Raw genomic sequence first — 16,886 nt, forward strand, 5'->3', positions numbered from 1 at the left:
CATCTGCCATGCATTTGCCCACTCACCTAACCTGTCCAAGTCACCCTGCAGCCTCTTAGCATCCTCCTCACAGCTCACACTGCCACCCAGTTTAGTGTTGTCTGCAAACTTGTAGATATTACACTTAATTCCTTCATCTAAATCATTAATGTATATTGTAAAGAGCTGGGGTCCCAGCACTGATCTCTGCGGCACTCCACTAGTCACTGCCTGCCATTCTGAAAAGGACCCGTTTATCCCGACTTTCTGCTTCCTGTCTGCCAACCAGTTCTTTATCCACGTCAGTACAATACCCCCAATACCATGCGCTTTGATTTTGCACACTAATCTCTTGTGCGGGCCCTAGTCAAAAGCCTTTTGCAATCCAAATACACCACATCCACTGGTTCTCCCTTGTCCACTCTGCTAGTTACATCCTTAAAAAATTCCAGAAGATTTGTCAAGCATGATTTCCCTTTCATAAATCCATGCTGACTTGGACCGATCCTGTCACTGCTTTCCAAATCCACTGCTATTTCATCCTTAATGATTGATTCCAACATTTTTACCACTACTGATGTCAGGCTAACCGGTCTATAATTACCCGTTTTCTCTCTGCCTCCTTTTTTAAAAAGTGGTGTTACATTAGCTACCCTCCAGTCCATAGGAACTGTTGGAAAATGATCACCAATGCATCCACTATTTCTAGGGCCACTTCCTTAAGTACTCTGGGATGCAGACTATCAGGCCCTGGGGATTTATCGGCCTTCAATCCCATCAATTTCCCTAACACAATTTCCCGCCTAATAAAGATATCCTTCAGTTCCTCCTTCTCACGAGACCCACTGTCCCCTAGTACATTCGGAAGGTTATTTGTGTCTCCCTTCATGAAGACAGAACCGAAGTATTCGTTCAATTGGTCTGTCATTTCTTTGTTCCCCATTATAATTTCACCTGAATCCGACTGCAAGGGACCTATGTTTGTCTTCACTAATCTTTTTCTCTCCAAATATTTATAGAAGCTTTTGCAGTCAGTTTTTATGTTCCCTGCAAGCTTCCTCTCGTATTCTATTTTCCCCCTCTTAATTAAACCCTTAGTCCTCCTCTGTTGAATTCTAAATTTCTCCCAGTCCTCAGGTTTGTTGCTTTTTCTTGCCAATTTATATGCCTCTTCCTTGGTTTTAACACTATCCTTATTTTCCCTTGTTAGCCACGGTTGAGCCACCTTCCCCATTTTATTTTTACTCCAGACAGGGATGTACAATTGCTGAAGTTCATCCATGTGATCTTTAAATGTTTGCCATTGCTTATCCACCGTCAACCCTTTAAGTATCCTTTGCCAGTCTATTCTAGCCAGTTCACCCCTCATACCGTCGAAGTTACCTTTCCTTAAGTTCAGGACCCTAGTTTCCGAATTAACTGTGTCACTCTCCATCTTAATAAAGAAGTCTACCATATTATGGTCACTCTTCCCCAAGGGGCCTCGCATAACAAGATTGCTAATTAGTCCCTTCTCATTACCCATCACCCAGTCTAGGATGGCCAGCTCTCTAGTTGGTTCCTCGACATATTGGTTTGGAAAACCATCCCTAATACAGTCCAGGAAATCCTCCTCCACCGCATTGTTACCAGTTTGGTTAGCCAAATCAATATGTAGATTAAAGTCGCCCATGATAACTGCTGTACCTTTATTGCACACATCCCTTATTTCTTGTTTGATGCTGTCCCCAACCTCACTACTACTGTTTGGTGGTCTGTACACAACTCCCGCTCACGTTTTCTGCCTTTTGGTATTCCGCAGCTCCACCCATACCGATTCCACATCATCCAAGCTAATGTCCCTCCTTACTATTGCATTAATTTCCTCTTTAATCAGCAACGCCACCCCGCGTCCTTTTCCTCTCTGACTATCCTTCCTAAATGTTGAATACCCCTGGATGTTGAGTTCCCAGCCTTGGTCATCTTGGAGCCATGTCTCCGTGATGCCAATTACATCATATCCATTAACTGCTGTCTGCGCAGTTAATTTGATCACCTTATTCCGAATACTCCTCACATTGAGGCACAGAGCCTTCAGGGTTGTCTTTTTAACACACTTTGCCCCTTTAGAATTTTGCTGTAATGTGGCCCTTTTTGTTTGTTTGCCTTGGGTTTCTCTGCCCTCCTCTTTTACTATTCTCCTTTCTATCTTTTGCTTCTGCCTCCATTTTATTTCCCTCTGTCTCCCTGCATAGGTTCCCATCCCCCTGCCATGTAAGTTTAACTCCTCCCCAACACCACTAGCAAACACTCCCCCTAGGACATTGGTTCCGGTCCTACCCAGGTGCAGACCGTCCAGTTTGTACTGGTCCCACCTCCCCCAGAACTGGTTCCAATGTTTCAGGAATTTGAATCCCTCCCTTTTGCACCACTCCTCAAGCCACGTATTCATTTGAGCTATCCTGTGATTCTTACTCTGACTAGCATGTGGCACTGGTCGCAATCCTGAGATTACTACTTTTGAGGTCCTACTTTTTAATTTAGCTCCTAGCTCCTTAAATTCATCTTGTAGGATTTCATCCCGTTTTTTACCTATATCGTTGGTACCTATATGCACCACAACAACTGGCTGTTCACCCTCCCTTTTCAGAATGTCCTGCTCCGCTCCGAGACATCCTTGACCCTTGCACCAGGGAGGCAACATACCATCCTGGAGTCTCGGTTGCGGCCGCAGAAATGCCTATCTATTCCCCTTACAATCGAATCTCCTATCACTATAACTCTCCCACTCTTTTTCCTGCCCTCCTGTGCAGCAGAGCCACCCACGGTGCCATGAACTTGGCTACTGCTGCTCCCCCATGATGAGTCATCCCCTCAACAGTAACCAAAGCGGTGTATCTGTTTTGCAGGGGATTGACTGTAGGGGACCCCTGCACTACCTTCCTTGCACTGCTCTTCCTGTTGGTCACCCATTTACTATCTGGCTGTGTACCCTTTACCTGCGGTAAGACCAATTCGCTAAACGTGCTATTCACGTCATTCTCAGCATCGTGGATGCTCCAGAATTCATCCACCCGCAGCCTCAGTGCATCCTGTAAGTGCTGAAAATGCATCGTGAACCTTCAAATCAAACTTACAAAACAATTTCATTGACGGTTAGCTTCTGTCCGTGTCACGCATAGGGGTGTCATGAGCCAGGTGATCAGGCCGTAGCCTTTGTCTCCCAGTAGCCAGCTCTGCCCTTCTGGCTGCTGCTCAAACATGTCAGATATAATGCTGTCGCATAGGAAGAACGCATCATGGGTGCTGCCAGGGTATCTCACATCGACTGACATGAAGCGCTGCTTGTCGTCACACACGAGCTGCATTTGATGGAGTGGAAACCTTTTCTATTCCTGTATTGCTCAGAATCCTTCACAGGTGCTTGCAAGGCTATGTGGGTAAAATCAATGCAGCCCTGTATCTTTGGGAAGCCAGCAATCCTGAAGAAGCCCACAGCTCTCTCATGGATCACTTGTGCGGTCATTGGAAAATTGATGAAGTCATTCCTCCGCGCATACAGTGCAGCCGTGACCTGGTAAACGCAGACATGTATTGCACGTTGAGAGATGGCGCATACATCTCTAGTAGCCTGAAACGATCCCGAGGCATAGAAGGCAAGTGCAGCTGTTACCTTCACTTCAACAGACAAGGCAGTTGGCGTTCTGCTTCTGGGCTGCAAATCTGCTCTCAGCATATCATAGATCTCACTGACAACTTCTCTGTGGAAACGCAGCCTTTTGACACAACCAGCCTCGCTCATGTCCAGGTACGAGCGTCTGGCTCGATATTGCCGACGTGGGTAAGGTCTCCTGCCCATCAGCCTACGGGCTATGACGTTCCTGGTGCGGTGAGCTCTAATCAATTCTCTCCTATGCAGTGAATTTCTGGCGAATCATTGCATAATCCGTGGTGTTGACAATGCAGCACCCATTCTGCAATTACAAATTTAAGTTTCAAACTGGCTATCTGGCTGCCTCTCCCTGTCCCCTGGCCGAATGGCCTCAGCTTCCCTCGCAGCTCGAAGGGTGCTTCCTGTTTCTTCAGCTGCCATCGAGCCACTGCCGCCGCCCCTATCCCGTGGCCGAATGGCCTCAGCCTCCCTCGCAGCTTGAAGGCTGCTTGCTGTGTCTTCGGCTGCCATCAAGCCACTGCCGCTGCCCCTATCCCGTGGCCGAATGGCCTCAGTTACCCTCGCAGCTCGAAGGTTGCTTGCTGTGTCTTCGGCCGCCGTCAGCCACTGCCCCTATCCCGTGGCCGAATGGCCTCAGTTACACTCGCAGCGCGAAGGCTGCTTGCTGTGTCTTTGGCCGCTGTCAGCCACTGCCCCTATCCCGTGGCCGAATGGCCTCAGTTACACTCGCAGCGCGAAGGCTGCTTGCTGTGTCTTTGGCCGCTGTCAGCCACTGCCGCCGCCCCTATCCCATGGCCGAATGGCCTCAGCCTCCCTCGCAGTTCGAAGGTTGCTTGTTGCATCTTCGGCTGCCGTCGAGCCACTGACGCCATCCCCGTAACCTACATGGAAGGCTTGCCTGAAGCACCGCAGCTCAAAGGCTGCTGCTGCTTCACACAGGTAGGAATATTCAATATTTTGTATTTGCTTTGTTTATAATTTTTTATTCAGGATGGCTCTTTATTTGTATAAGTAAGACTGTTGAATGCTTGTAGAATTTAATTACTTCCCTTCCCCCCTCCCCCCCCCCCCCAATTTCCTACGCCTGATTTGTAACCTATGCCTGATTTCTAAAGTGTAGGCAAGGTTTTTCTGAGCGTACAAAAATCTACAATTACTCCAATCTAAGTTAGTTTAGAGTAAGTTTTCACTATCTAAACTTGCAAAACAGGCGTAAGTGGCCGGACATGCCCCCTTTTGAAAAAAAAATCTGTTCCAAAATGAAACTGTTCTAACTGACTCGAACTGGAGCAAACTAAATGCCGAGAATTGCAATTTCTAAGATACTCCATTCTAAACCAGTTGCTCCAAAAAAATAGGAGCAACTCAGGCCGAAACTTGACCGCTCTGAGTGAAAAGCCAGACCGGTTCTGTATTATTGTTGCACATGCTGTTGAACTAAATAGTCCTATCTTCTAATGATTGTCGTTGAATATTAAAACTTACTGGACTGCATGGGGATTTGGAAGTGAGATCAGATTGCAAGTGTGAAGATGAGTTTGTGACCTGCCTCAAAGTACTGTATGATGCCGTAACATATTCTATTTAATTTTACATGGAGTATGATGTTGCTCTGTATAAAATTAATGCATCACATATCAGAAATTAGCAGAGCTACTCGGTCCAGAAGGTAAAATAATGGCAGAGGGAAGTCATGTCAATACTTGTTTTTATAATGAGAACAATGAGAGCACTGAGCGTACATATAGAAGTCATCATGCCCAGGGCAACAATATTTCCCGACACTCTCATGCTCCTATTATTTGTTAATGGGAACATAGACAGAGATGCATTCTATATAGGGGTTTCACTAATTTTGAATGTACATTCAATGGCATTACATCACTGAGTCCCCCACCATTAACATCCTGGGGGGTCACTATTGACCATATATGTCATTGTCATGGCTACAACAACAGGTCATATGCTGGGTATTCTGCAGCAAGTGACTCAGCCCTGAACTCTCCAAAGATGGGAGCAGCTGCAACAACACACAAGATGCTCGACACTATCCAGGACAAAGCTGTCTGCTTGACTGACACCTCACCTACCAGTTTAAACAGCCACTCATTTGGCCAATTTGGCAGTAATTAATATAGAATTATGAGCCACTTTATGCTTTGGATTCATGGCCACATGGGTCAACTATCATAGACAAGAAATGTTCATGAGTCTAAATGGAATTTGAACCCAGGTCCCAAAGTTGAAGGGCTAGAGTTCTAACGCACTGCAGCACTCAGTTACAACCATCCCCCAAAGTTGGAGTATGGTCCGATGGTCATGACAGACATGCTGTCGTCAAAGAAATAAAATCAATGTAGCAATGTCTGGAAATTGCATTAAGTTAGTCTCCTTCCTTTCCTTTAGTGGTAGTGACACACTGCCACAAATGGAAAGAGCTGCAGAAACACAAAGGCAAATGCATTGTGTCCATAAGACAAATGTCATAAAACTTTGCCTGTTTTATATAAGTTGTCTATGGCTTGCCCATTAGTGAAACACTCATGATGCATAAACAATGCTTGTTATATCAGAGGCTGTTGTACATCAGTGTATTTTAGTGAGGGTCCACTGCACTTAGGAATCAACTACATTACCTTTAATCAGCCCTTTCTCTTGTAATGTTTTCAGTGAAGGTCGTCTTGATATAAATTTTTTTAGTCTGCTCTTAACTCTTTTCTTCTCAGAGGAGTCTGATGTGCTGTGGTTCAGTCGCAGTACTAGGGGATGAAAAAATAAAACAGATGTCATATAACGGAAGCAATTCCTTGTAGAGGTAGCTTACACACATTATTACTTTGAAAAGTAAAATAAGGATTGAAGAACTTTATCAGGAGTTTCTGGCTTGTAGTATAAAATAATTTTTGTTTCCAAAGATAGGCTTCTGTTGACAAGACAAATATCAAAATGGTAGCAGACACTGAGAAGAGTTGATCCTCATGATGTCCTACCTTTGGAAATAATCTAGGCTAAAGTTTCTTGCTGCCCTCCAACTTTCTTCCCTCTTCTCCTGAAAGTGCAGACATTTGCTGGGCTACAGTGTCACTTACACCAGCAACTCTCCAGAAACGCACCCAAAAAGCTGCTTTTTATGTGGTAGTATAGACATTGGACATCAGCAGGCTATTTGATCATGGCTAAGGCTGATTCAACACATACACACAGATGCATTTTCTAGCAGTTAAGTGTAGAAACCTTGATTGATTTGTATTTCCTTCCTAAGTCAGAGATGCTCTGGCCAACTGCAAAGATATCTTTAATGGGAAAGTCAAAGCAAACCCAAAGTGACCTGTATCATTCTTCATATTACTGCACTGGTTTACTGTACCACCAAAAATTATATGACTTATAAAGAGAAATAGCTGGTTTAAAACCTAATTATGCTGGCAATACATAGGCCTTGAAATTGCAAGTGATGTTAGCACAAATGGATTAGCCCACCCTTGAAAACAAAGCACAGAATTTCATACAAACATGCTAACTGTTCATATACGAACATTGTACAATGCAACTTCACATATTTTAAACAGATGGGCCAAGGAATTGGCTTGATCATCATCATCATCATAGGCTTCCACTCTTAACATGAGTTCTTTGGTGGTTGTACAGTCCAATACGAGAACCACAGTCTCTGTTACAGATGGGACAGATAGTCGTTGAGGGAACGGGTGGGTGGGACTGGTTTGCCGCATGCTCTCTCCACTGCTAGCGCTTGATTTCTGCATGCTCTCGACAATGAGACTTGAGGAGCTCAGCACCCTCCCGGATGCACTTCCTCCACTTAGGGTGGTCTTTGGCCAGGGACTCCCAGGTGTCGGTGGTAATGTTGCACTTTATCAGAGAGGCTTTGAAGGTGTCCTTGTAACGTTTCCGTTGCCCACTTTTGGCTCGTTTGCCGTGAAAGAGTTCCGAGTAGAGCACTTGCTTTGGGATTCTCATGTCTGGCATGTGAACTATGTGGCCTGCCCAGTGGAGCTGATCAAGTGTGGTCAGTGCTTCAATGCTGGGGATGTTGGCCTGGACGAGGACGCTAACGTTGGTGCGCATGTCCTCCCAGGGGCTTTGTAAGATCTTGCGGAGACATAGTTGGTGGTATTTCTCCAGCGACTTTGGGTGTCTACTATACATGGTCCATGTTTCTGAACCATACAGGAGGACGGGTATTACTACAGCCCTATAGACCTTGAGCCATAACCAATGCAGGATCAACCCGCGAACTTCGTGCTGCCCGCTCATTTCCATGATTGTGGCACTGAGCCCAGTGCTGAACACGCTGCTGAGTGGCTAAATGCTCAGCAAGGGGCCCAAGTTCATGCGAGGCTAGCACCACTACTAGCCTGCAATATTAAAAGGCAGTCTGCACATCTCAAAGGGGAGGTGCATTCGGACTGCAGCAGCTCATTGAACTGGCTGGGGGAGACAGTGAAAAACAATTGATGATGCCACAACACGGGAGAGAGTGTGCACCAGAGTTCTTGGATGCAGCACTGGAGGTCTTGGTGCAGGAGTTGGATAAGGGAAGAAAGGGCTGATTCCACAGAGGGCCAGGAGGTCCTCTAGGCATCAGTGTAAAGTGCCATGGGAGTAGATAGCTGCTGTGGTAAATGCCAGTCGTGTAGCCCTGAGGATGTGGACTCAGTGCAAGAAGAAGTTTAATGACCTCACACGGATAGTTAAGATCAGTGAATTCATGTTTAAATACCATATCCCAGCAACTGCACCACTAGCCTCACACACTGCTCAATGCATCACACATGCATCACTCACCTACCAACAATCTCTGTCAAACACAACTCATACCTCACATTGATAGCTTCACCTCACCCACACACACTTATCACTACTGCAAGCCTCACACCCACATCTCAAAGCTTGCATATACTGGCAGTTATTCAACCATGGCAGGCACATTACCCAAACACATTGCACCAAACTCACTGACACACCTCCCTTTCTTTCAAAGGAAAAGGTGACTTGTAACAGGCACCAGCAGCACCTACCTGGTGGGGAACAGGCTAGTCTGCATAACTTCACCTCCATGGAGGCAACGGTGCTGGCCATTCTTGCAAGGCACATGGCGGGGCTGGAAGAGTACAAGATGCCGGTATCCTCATAAGCAATCCTTTTTCTCACATCCAACTTCCCCCTCATCGCACAATCTCTTCTGATTTACAAGCTGCACATGGTGTAAGCATGTACCTTTTGCTTCCCGCCCTCCCTGACCTCACCACAACCCTACCCTTGTGCCTTTCTTATTTCAGAGACCCAAGAAATCCAACCTCCCCAGCCAGTGGTGCAAGAATAAGAGGGAGAGGAGAGTGACACTCACCACCACCAGCTCAGATACTAGCACTGCATGTAGTTTACAGGACAGTTTTGAGGTGAGACCTGCACGTGGTGAGTCACCGGGCATGAATGGGTTGCAGCCAGGGCAGGGGGAAAGGATAGCACAGGTGCCAGCTTCCCAGAGGATGAAGGCGCATACGAGTTCTGCTGGAGACAACTAAGATGAGGACTCGGATGGGGTGGCCTACAAAAGAATGCTGATGGACATGTGCAAAGAAAAGCTTGGTACATTGGGAGGCCTGCCAGAAAGCCTGAATGCAATGTGAAGAAGCATGAACGAGTCTGGCATCAACTCGGCACAGGGTATTACGCAGAGCTTACAACCCATGAGAAGGGTTAGGAAAATCCATTAGTGCACTTGTGGACCCAATCATGATGCAGCGTCTGTTAGCCGATGTCTCAACTTCCATTGGAGCGCAAGCAGAAGCCACCCAACATCTAAGTGATGCAGTGGAAGTTCAGCTTGCTGCCACGCAAGTTTAGACTGCTGCCTTCGTGGCTGGATTTACCAGTGAGGAAAAGGGCTTGCAACATGTCACAGCAGTCCGGCAATCTGTCCTCCAACAGATTACAAGGAATGCTCTGGCGCCACCCCAGGGGAGGGGCAGTGGCTCCATCAAGCAAGAACCTGTTGTCTTCTCTCAGGATGACAGCATTACCATTCCCACCACTGCCACTCCACCAGTGCCCTTGCTGTTGCCTGTCAGCCAGCCAGCCCAGAATGATGCTACCCATGCCGAGGTGTCAGTCTGCAATCAGGCCTTCTAGTTAATCCTGCAAGGCCAACCGCAGTCTCCCCTACTGAAGTTCAACAGCTTTCCACGAGCCATGCTGCAGCCACTGGGGTAGCCCTTCGTAGGAGCACTCGGACAGGGAAAGGCACACTGAAGACAGGCACTTAGGGAATGAACAAGGGTGATTAGTTGACTTTGTTATGTAACATAGGATAGATTGGTGTATAAAGTTAGAATAGAATGTTTCTCTTGTGGTGGCTTTTATTTCAGCATAGTAGCCAAGCAGATGCTGTGATGGTCAGTAACAGAGGGAAGGTAAAGTGAGGGACATTTGTTGATTGGAAATTGGAGTTGCGTTCACTGATACCGCAGTCGGATGGGTCGAGCCAGGGCAGAAAGGGGCTGTCTGGGTTGCCTCCTCCTTTCTGCTTCGTCCTCCTCCTCTTCCTCTTCCTCCTCTTCTTCTTCCTCTTCTTCTGCTTGCTCTTCCTCTTTAGCTGGTTGCCACATGCCTGGTGGTAAGGGCTGTGTCCCCATACTGGTGAGGTTGTGGAGCGTGCAACAGACCATGACGAATCTTGAGACATGCTCTGGTGAGTACTGCAGTGCTCCTCCAGAGCGGTCCAGGCAGCAGAAGTGTTGTTTAAGGACGCCAATTGCCTCAGATTCCGTGTGGCAGCATGGCTTTCATTGTACACATGCTTCCCACGTGTAGCTGGATGGCAGAGTGGAGTCATGAGCCAGGTGATCAGCGATAGCCCTTGTCACCCAGAAGCCATCCTCTGGGTTGTATTGGTGGTTCAAAGACTGAGGGAACAATGGACTGGCATAGAATAAAAGTATCATGACTGCTGCCAGGATACCGGGCATTCTCCACCATGATGTGCTGAGCATGGTTGCACACCAACTGCACATTTAGTGAGTGATAACCTTTGCAGTTGCGGTACATCTCAGCATTTAGATACGGCGCCTGCAAAGCCATTCATTGTAGTCGATGGCATCCTGCACCTTGGAGAAGCCGGCTATCCTGGCAAAGCCATGTGCAGGTTCCGCCTGCTTCTCTCTGGTCAGAGGGAAGGCAATGATGTTCCCTCTCCTGACATATCGAATGTCTGTCACCCCTCTTATGCAGCAGTGGACGGCGGACTGTGACTGTTGCAGATGTTCTCTGCTCCAGCCTGGAAGAATCCTGACACAAGGACATTCAGGGCCACGGTCACTTTCAGAGCCACTGATGTGAAGCTGCAGGCCTGTTTGCAAGAGGAGGAAGAGTTCTGTGAGCACCTCCTTCGTAAAACGCAGACACCTCACACTCTGCTCCTAGCTCAGGTTGAGCTAAGAGAATTGTTCACGGAAGAACTGAGATGGGTAAGGCTTCCTGCTGAGAGCCCTTCCCACCAATCCTCCTCCTCCCTCTGAGAGCAGATTTTCCTCTTTTTTGCTGCCTCTGCTCCATCTCCCTGTCATGCTGCAGGCCAAGGAGGACAACTAGAGCACCCATGTCTGGGAACAAGTGGTCTGACCAGAACCCTTGAAGTCAGAACCAAGACCTTCTCCGCTTGCAGCACCACTTCTGGTCACCTCACCAACTTCAAACAACTTCAGAAGGCTCCAAACACACCCACAAACTTACATGGAGCCAGTAGGAATTAATCAGCAACTAACCTGAAAATAGGTGATAAATATCGCAGGTATGGGGTTCCTTGCTGTTGCTGAATGCATGTTTAGCTATGCGAGGTTAACACAGGGCGTTAGCTCCAGTACTGAGGGTGAAAATGGCAGCGCTGGCATCAAATCAGCTTTGGACGCTGATTGACGTCATGATCTGCCTACTCTACCTACCTCTGCCGCACATTCCCAGCGCCGATGCTAATGTCCTCACCAAGATGGCGTCCGATGCGGCACACACAAAAAGTGTCCGCACACGCCGCAGATGCCATTTTGTTTACAAAAAGGCAGTCATAGCACCGAAAAATCGGGTGCCAAGGAGCTAAATATTTCGCCCGTGGTATCATATTTTTATTACCCTGCAGTAGCTATAATTAATACCTTCTTTAAAAAATATATCAAATGGAAAAATTCCATTTCAGTTTGGGCACTATGTTCAGAATCCAGTATCTTGATCATTTGAAAGCTGAGATAAAAGTCATGATAAATAGCGACTTGGCTTGAACCTAATGAAAACCGCAAAAATGTTATTGAAACAGGAAGGGTACCTGTAATATAACAGCTTTAAGGAGTTCAGAAAGAGAAGCAAGTGCAGATTATCATTTGCCACATTTGCAGTTGTAGAATAAAAAGTAACTTGGCCAAGAGAGTCATGTCTGTTTTAAATCACAAATAGACAATAGTTTCCATTCCATATTACCTGCCATTGGTATGGTAGCTATGAAGTAGTGACATCTACTGGCATAGAATAGCTATCACACTGAGCAGATGACATACATAGGAACAGGAATAGACCATTCAGCCCCTTGGGCCTGTACCGCCATTTAATTAGATCATGGCTGATCTGTACCTCAACCCCATTTACCTACCTTTGTTCCATATGCCTTGATACCCTTTCCTAACAAAAATCTATTGATCTCAGTTTTGAAAGCTTCAATTAACTCAGCATCCACAGTCTTTTGAGGGAGAGGGTTCCAGCTTTCCATTACCCATTGTGTGAAGAAGGGCAGTCTGATTTCATTCCTGAATGGCATGGCTCTAATTTTAAGATTATGCCTCCTTGTTTTGTATTCCCCACCAGAGGAAAAAGTTTCTCTTTATCTACCCTTATCGAATCCTTTTATCAACTAGATCATTCCTCAATCTTCTATACTCAAGAGAATATAAGCCAAGTTTATGCAGCCTGCACACATAATGTAACTCTTTTAGCCTGGTATCACTTTGTGAATCTGCACTGCACTCCCTCAAAGGCCAATATATCCTTGAGAGATAAAGTGACCAGACCTAAACACAGTGCTCAAGATAGAGTTCTGACCAAGGATCTATATAACTGATGCATAATGTTCTCCCTTTTGTATATTAGCCCACTTGAGATAAGGTTAACATTCCAATAGTGTTTTAATTGCTTTTTGTACCTTTCCACTAGTTTTTTGTGACTTGTGTACATGGACACTGAAATCTCTTTGCATCTCCACAGTTCTTGGTTTCTCCCCATTTTGAAAATTTGTCTTTTGTGGATCCAAAGGCGACAATGTAACATTTTACCACAGTGAACTCCAATTGCCACAGTTTGGCCAACTAACTTAATCTATAGGGCCGATTTTCATCAAGGCCTGCGCCTACCCAAGTGTCGCCCAAAGTGCTGCCGATGGCCGCCGAGGTACCGGACGGTACTTTGGGCGGGATATTCATGGCCGACGTCTCTTAAAGGTCGGCGGGCGGCAAATGAACGATTTACACCGCCAATCTGGGCGGCAGTGGGTGGAAGGTCTCATTCTCGGTGGCAGAGGCGCTTGCCGCCCAAGTGCTGCCGAGGATGGAGTTGGGTCCACGGAGAGTCGAAGCTCTGGAAAAAAAAATCATCAAGAAAAAATACAAGAACTATCAAAGACCTTCAGGGGACCCCATGCAGGTAAGTCTCTGTTGACATTTTGTTTTTAACATGTTCACTTACCTTTTTTTCGGGCTCTTCAGACTTACGGTTGGGGACAGACCAGCCTCCAGCCAGCAGTCCACCCCTGCTCTGCCGCCGAGTCCCACCGACTCCCGCCCGCAGGAATCTGGGAGCTCGGCGGGCGGAAGCTCAGTTGTGCAACTCGGCCATCCGCTGATGTCAGCGGACGGCTCCCGGTGCCTCGCCCCTCCCACCTGCTTCAGGCCACCTCCAAAGTGGCACCGGGCAGATCTTCAGAAGGAATGTCGGCGGGAGTGGGCGGCAGTCGGTGGCAGCGGGCGGTGGGCTGATGAATTTCGGCCCCTATGTCTTTTTGTAACTTCCTGCTCTGCTTACTGTGCCTCCCAACTTAGTCTCATCTACACAGTTTGAAATGTAACTCTCTATTCCTTCATTCAAGTCATGGTTACCTAAAAATCTAATGAAATTAAATTAAATCTGGTTAATTCAAGTTTTAATATCATCCAGAAAAGAATGTTAACACTCAATTTTACGTGATGCCAGAATTGCTTTTTAGGACCTAAGATTGAGAAGAATTACCAATGTTCTCAGACGCTGTGCCCCTATTTAATTGCAGTTGTCTAAAAGATATTTTGATTGATTCAGAGTTGTATTAAAATACATGATTTCATAGTTTGACTTCTCTGCAGAACCTTTCCTTTTTGTGATTAAGAGTTGCGATGAGGAATTCTGAAGAATACTAGGCAAATGGAAAATTTGATTATGAAAGCATGCACCCATAAATAAATGACAACAATGAATTTAAATGACTTGCCTTTCTTGGCTATGTTTTGTAAACATTGAATGTATTTATTGTTTGAATTGGGGGCAGAGAGGATTAAAACACAGAGAGTCTGAACTTGGTGGAAGCCAAGTGCCACCCAAACAACACCCGATGGCCGCCAAGAGACCGGGCGGTACTTTGCCATGAAAGATCCCTCTAAAAGAGATGGCAGTACCGCCCGATGGCCAAATAACGGCTTATGCCATCAATCTGGGTAGCAGCGGGCAGGAGTTCTCAATCTCGTTGGCAAATGCGTTTCTCGCCAAAGTGCCACCGAGGATTGAGTCAGGCCCAGGGAGGGGGGGGAACACTGAAAAATAAAAATATTCACAATTAAAAAAAACATAGCGCCATAACACCTTCAGGGGATCCCATACAGGTAAAACCCTGAAAAAAATAAAATTAAAAAATGATCACTAACCTTTTTGTGCAGGTCTTCTTACTTACCATCGGGGTTAGACCTGCCTCCATTCAGCGGCCCTTCCACCTGCTGCCGCCGACTCCTGCCCGCACCAATATGCCAGCTCGGCAGGCGGGAGGTCACTTACGCCACTTGGCCGCTAAAGGCCGTCAGCGGATGTGAGTGGGCAGTTCCCAGCGGTGCTCCCCTCCCGCCGGATGCAGACCTGGAGGAATCTGTCACCGAGGGGAGAGTGGCGAAAAAACTTGGTGGCAGCCGGCAGCAGTGGGTGGTAAGGCCACCAATTTCAGCCCCATTGATAGCCACGTGCTATTCGATTCCTGACTTTAAGTATGGAACCTACTCATTTGAACTTTATGCTCGACAGTGGATAATCTTCCTTTAAGATTTGGGAATAGTACACTTTTGAAATCACAAATTGTTTTTTAAACTTGCAGAAGAGATTAACACTTGCACGCTAATCACTGAAATTATGTGGTCAGTTTTCGACTACTTTATTTTAAAACCTGATTTTACCTCTCGCTCTGTCCCTCTTTTTGATTCATTTGCAATCATCACACAATTTCTTTCAGAAAGGAGGGTGTTACAGTTAGGATGTGGTCCCTAATAATAAATTGTTTCATAAATTGTTTAATAAAGTGGTTCTGTTAAAATGTGTTTCTTTCAACAATTTTTCTGAATTTCTCCACAACTATATTTGTGAAGGTGGACTATCCACACCTTGTGAAATTGTTGAATTGCTGTCCAGCTGTGGAGGTATTGTCTTCAAAGGGATGAATCCCTCACAAATTATAACCTTGTTACTTTGCTATACTTCTTTCATGAATATGAAAATGACAGCCAGCTCCTGGAATCCAGCTGATCACATGTTGTTCTCAGGCCATATGATTATAGCAAAAGCAACTTTCAGAAATATGGTACCATGTCATCAATATGCATGTGGTCTGGCATGCCATATGTAAAATTATTGGTTGAACCTAGCAATATACCTAAGGCAGTAACAGCCTCTTGCTCTTTATCCTACTGGTAACCCTCCTCGAGAATGGATGAATCTCCTCCTTTACCCTACAGTGATCTGGTACAGTCTGGAAGGATGTATTTCAGGTCATCCCAACTTTGTTTTGTTGTATATACTGACCTCTTCTTGGTAGACTGCAGTGACATTTTGGCAGATCTTTTTATGACGTGGTATAGTAATGGAGAAGGCAGATTTTGACCACTTACATCTCATTTTATGTAGCGAACGGAAGCCAATTAATTGTATTATTCACATCTGATTTGCCACTATACATGGGGATGGTTGCACAAGGACTTAAACATGGGGTTCCAAAAACAATGGTAGAAAATGTGACTTTGTTATCCTGCCATTATACACTGTGAAGTGAAATAAAAAACAGTCAAAAACACGGCTGCTGTCAAACCCAACTGGAACTCTTTTACTTATACATATACTGTAATTAACATGATCGTTGGAGCATTTACAAGCAGCATTTCCATTCTAACAGTACAAAACCTGGCACATTATAAATACCAAAAAGTGCCTATAAGCCAACGTGCTGCATAAAGGCACATGTAGCATACAACAACAGTAGCTGGAACAAACCCACTTTAAAAATGTTTTTAAAAGTTTAAAAAAATATATATGCCAATGTTTGAAGATATTAATCATAAATTGCAATCTGGGCTTGTTCAAATCTCATAGTTATAAGTTGTACAGTGCCTACATAGATACTCTGTTACCTGGCAGTAGTCCAAGATGACTCTTCCTGTGACTTCCCTCCCAATCTATCCTGAATACCTCAGGGTTATAGCTGAGATCATCATTCACTCACATTTAAGATTGAACCCCACACCCCCTCACTACCAGCGTGCTGCCACATAACGGGGCCAAGTTTCGGCCTGAGTTGCTCCTGTTTTTTTTGGAGCAACCGGTTTAGAATGGAGTATCTTAGTAATTAGAATTTTTGGCATTTAGTTTGCTCCAGTTCTAGTCAGTTAGAACAGTTTCACTTTGGAAAATAATTTTTTTTTCAAAAGGGGGCGTGTCCGGCCACTTACGCCTGTTTTCAAAGTTTAGGCAGTGGAAACTTACTCCAAACTAACTTAGAATGGAGTAAGTGAAGATTTTTGTACGTTCGAAAAAACCTTGTCTACACTTTAGAAAATCAGGTGTAGGTTACAAATTAGGCGTAGGGAATGGGTGGGGGGGGGGTTTAAAGGGAAGTTTACAAACATTAAACACTTCAGTTTTACAAATAAAGAGCCATCATCAATAATAAATGATAAATACATCAATAAATCAACCAATA

The 16,886-nt window shown here is 45.6% G+C and overlaps 1 protein-coding gene across 1 annotated transcript in view; it reads right to left on the bottom strand.

Annotated features, from left to right (window-relative positions):
• The window catches only part of arhgap15 (Rho GTPase activating protein 15), an 833,101-nt gene that overhangs the window by 348,823 nt on the left and 467,392 nt on the right, over positions 1 to 16,886 (bottom strand). The window contains exon 10 of the mRNA XM_070873559.1: positions 6,268 to 6,390. Coding sequence (XP_070729660.1) covers positions 6,268 to 6,390 — 123 coding nt within the window. The remainder of the gene's footprint in view (positions 1 to 6,267; positions 6,391 to 16,886) is intronic.

This window comes from Pristiophorus japonicus, chromosome 3 (genome assembly GCF_044704955.1).
Source record: "Pristiophorus japonicus isolate sPriJap1 chromosome 3, sPriJap1.hap1, whole genome shotgun sequence".
Lineage (NCBI taxonomy): Eukaryota > Metazoa > Chordata > Chondrichthyes > Pristiophoridae > Pristiophorus > Pristiophorus japonicus.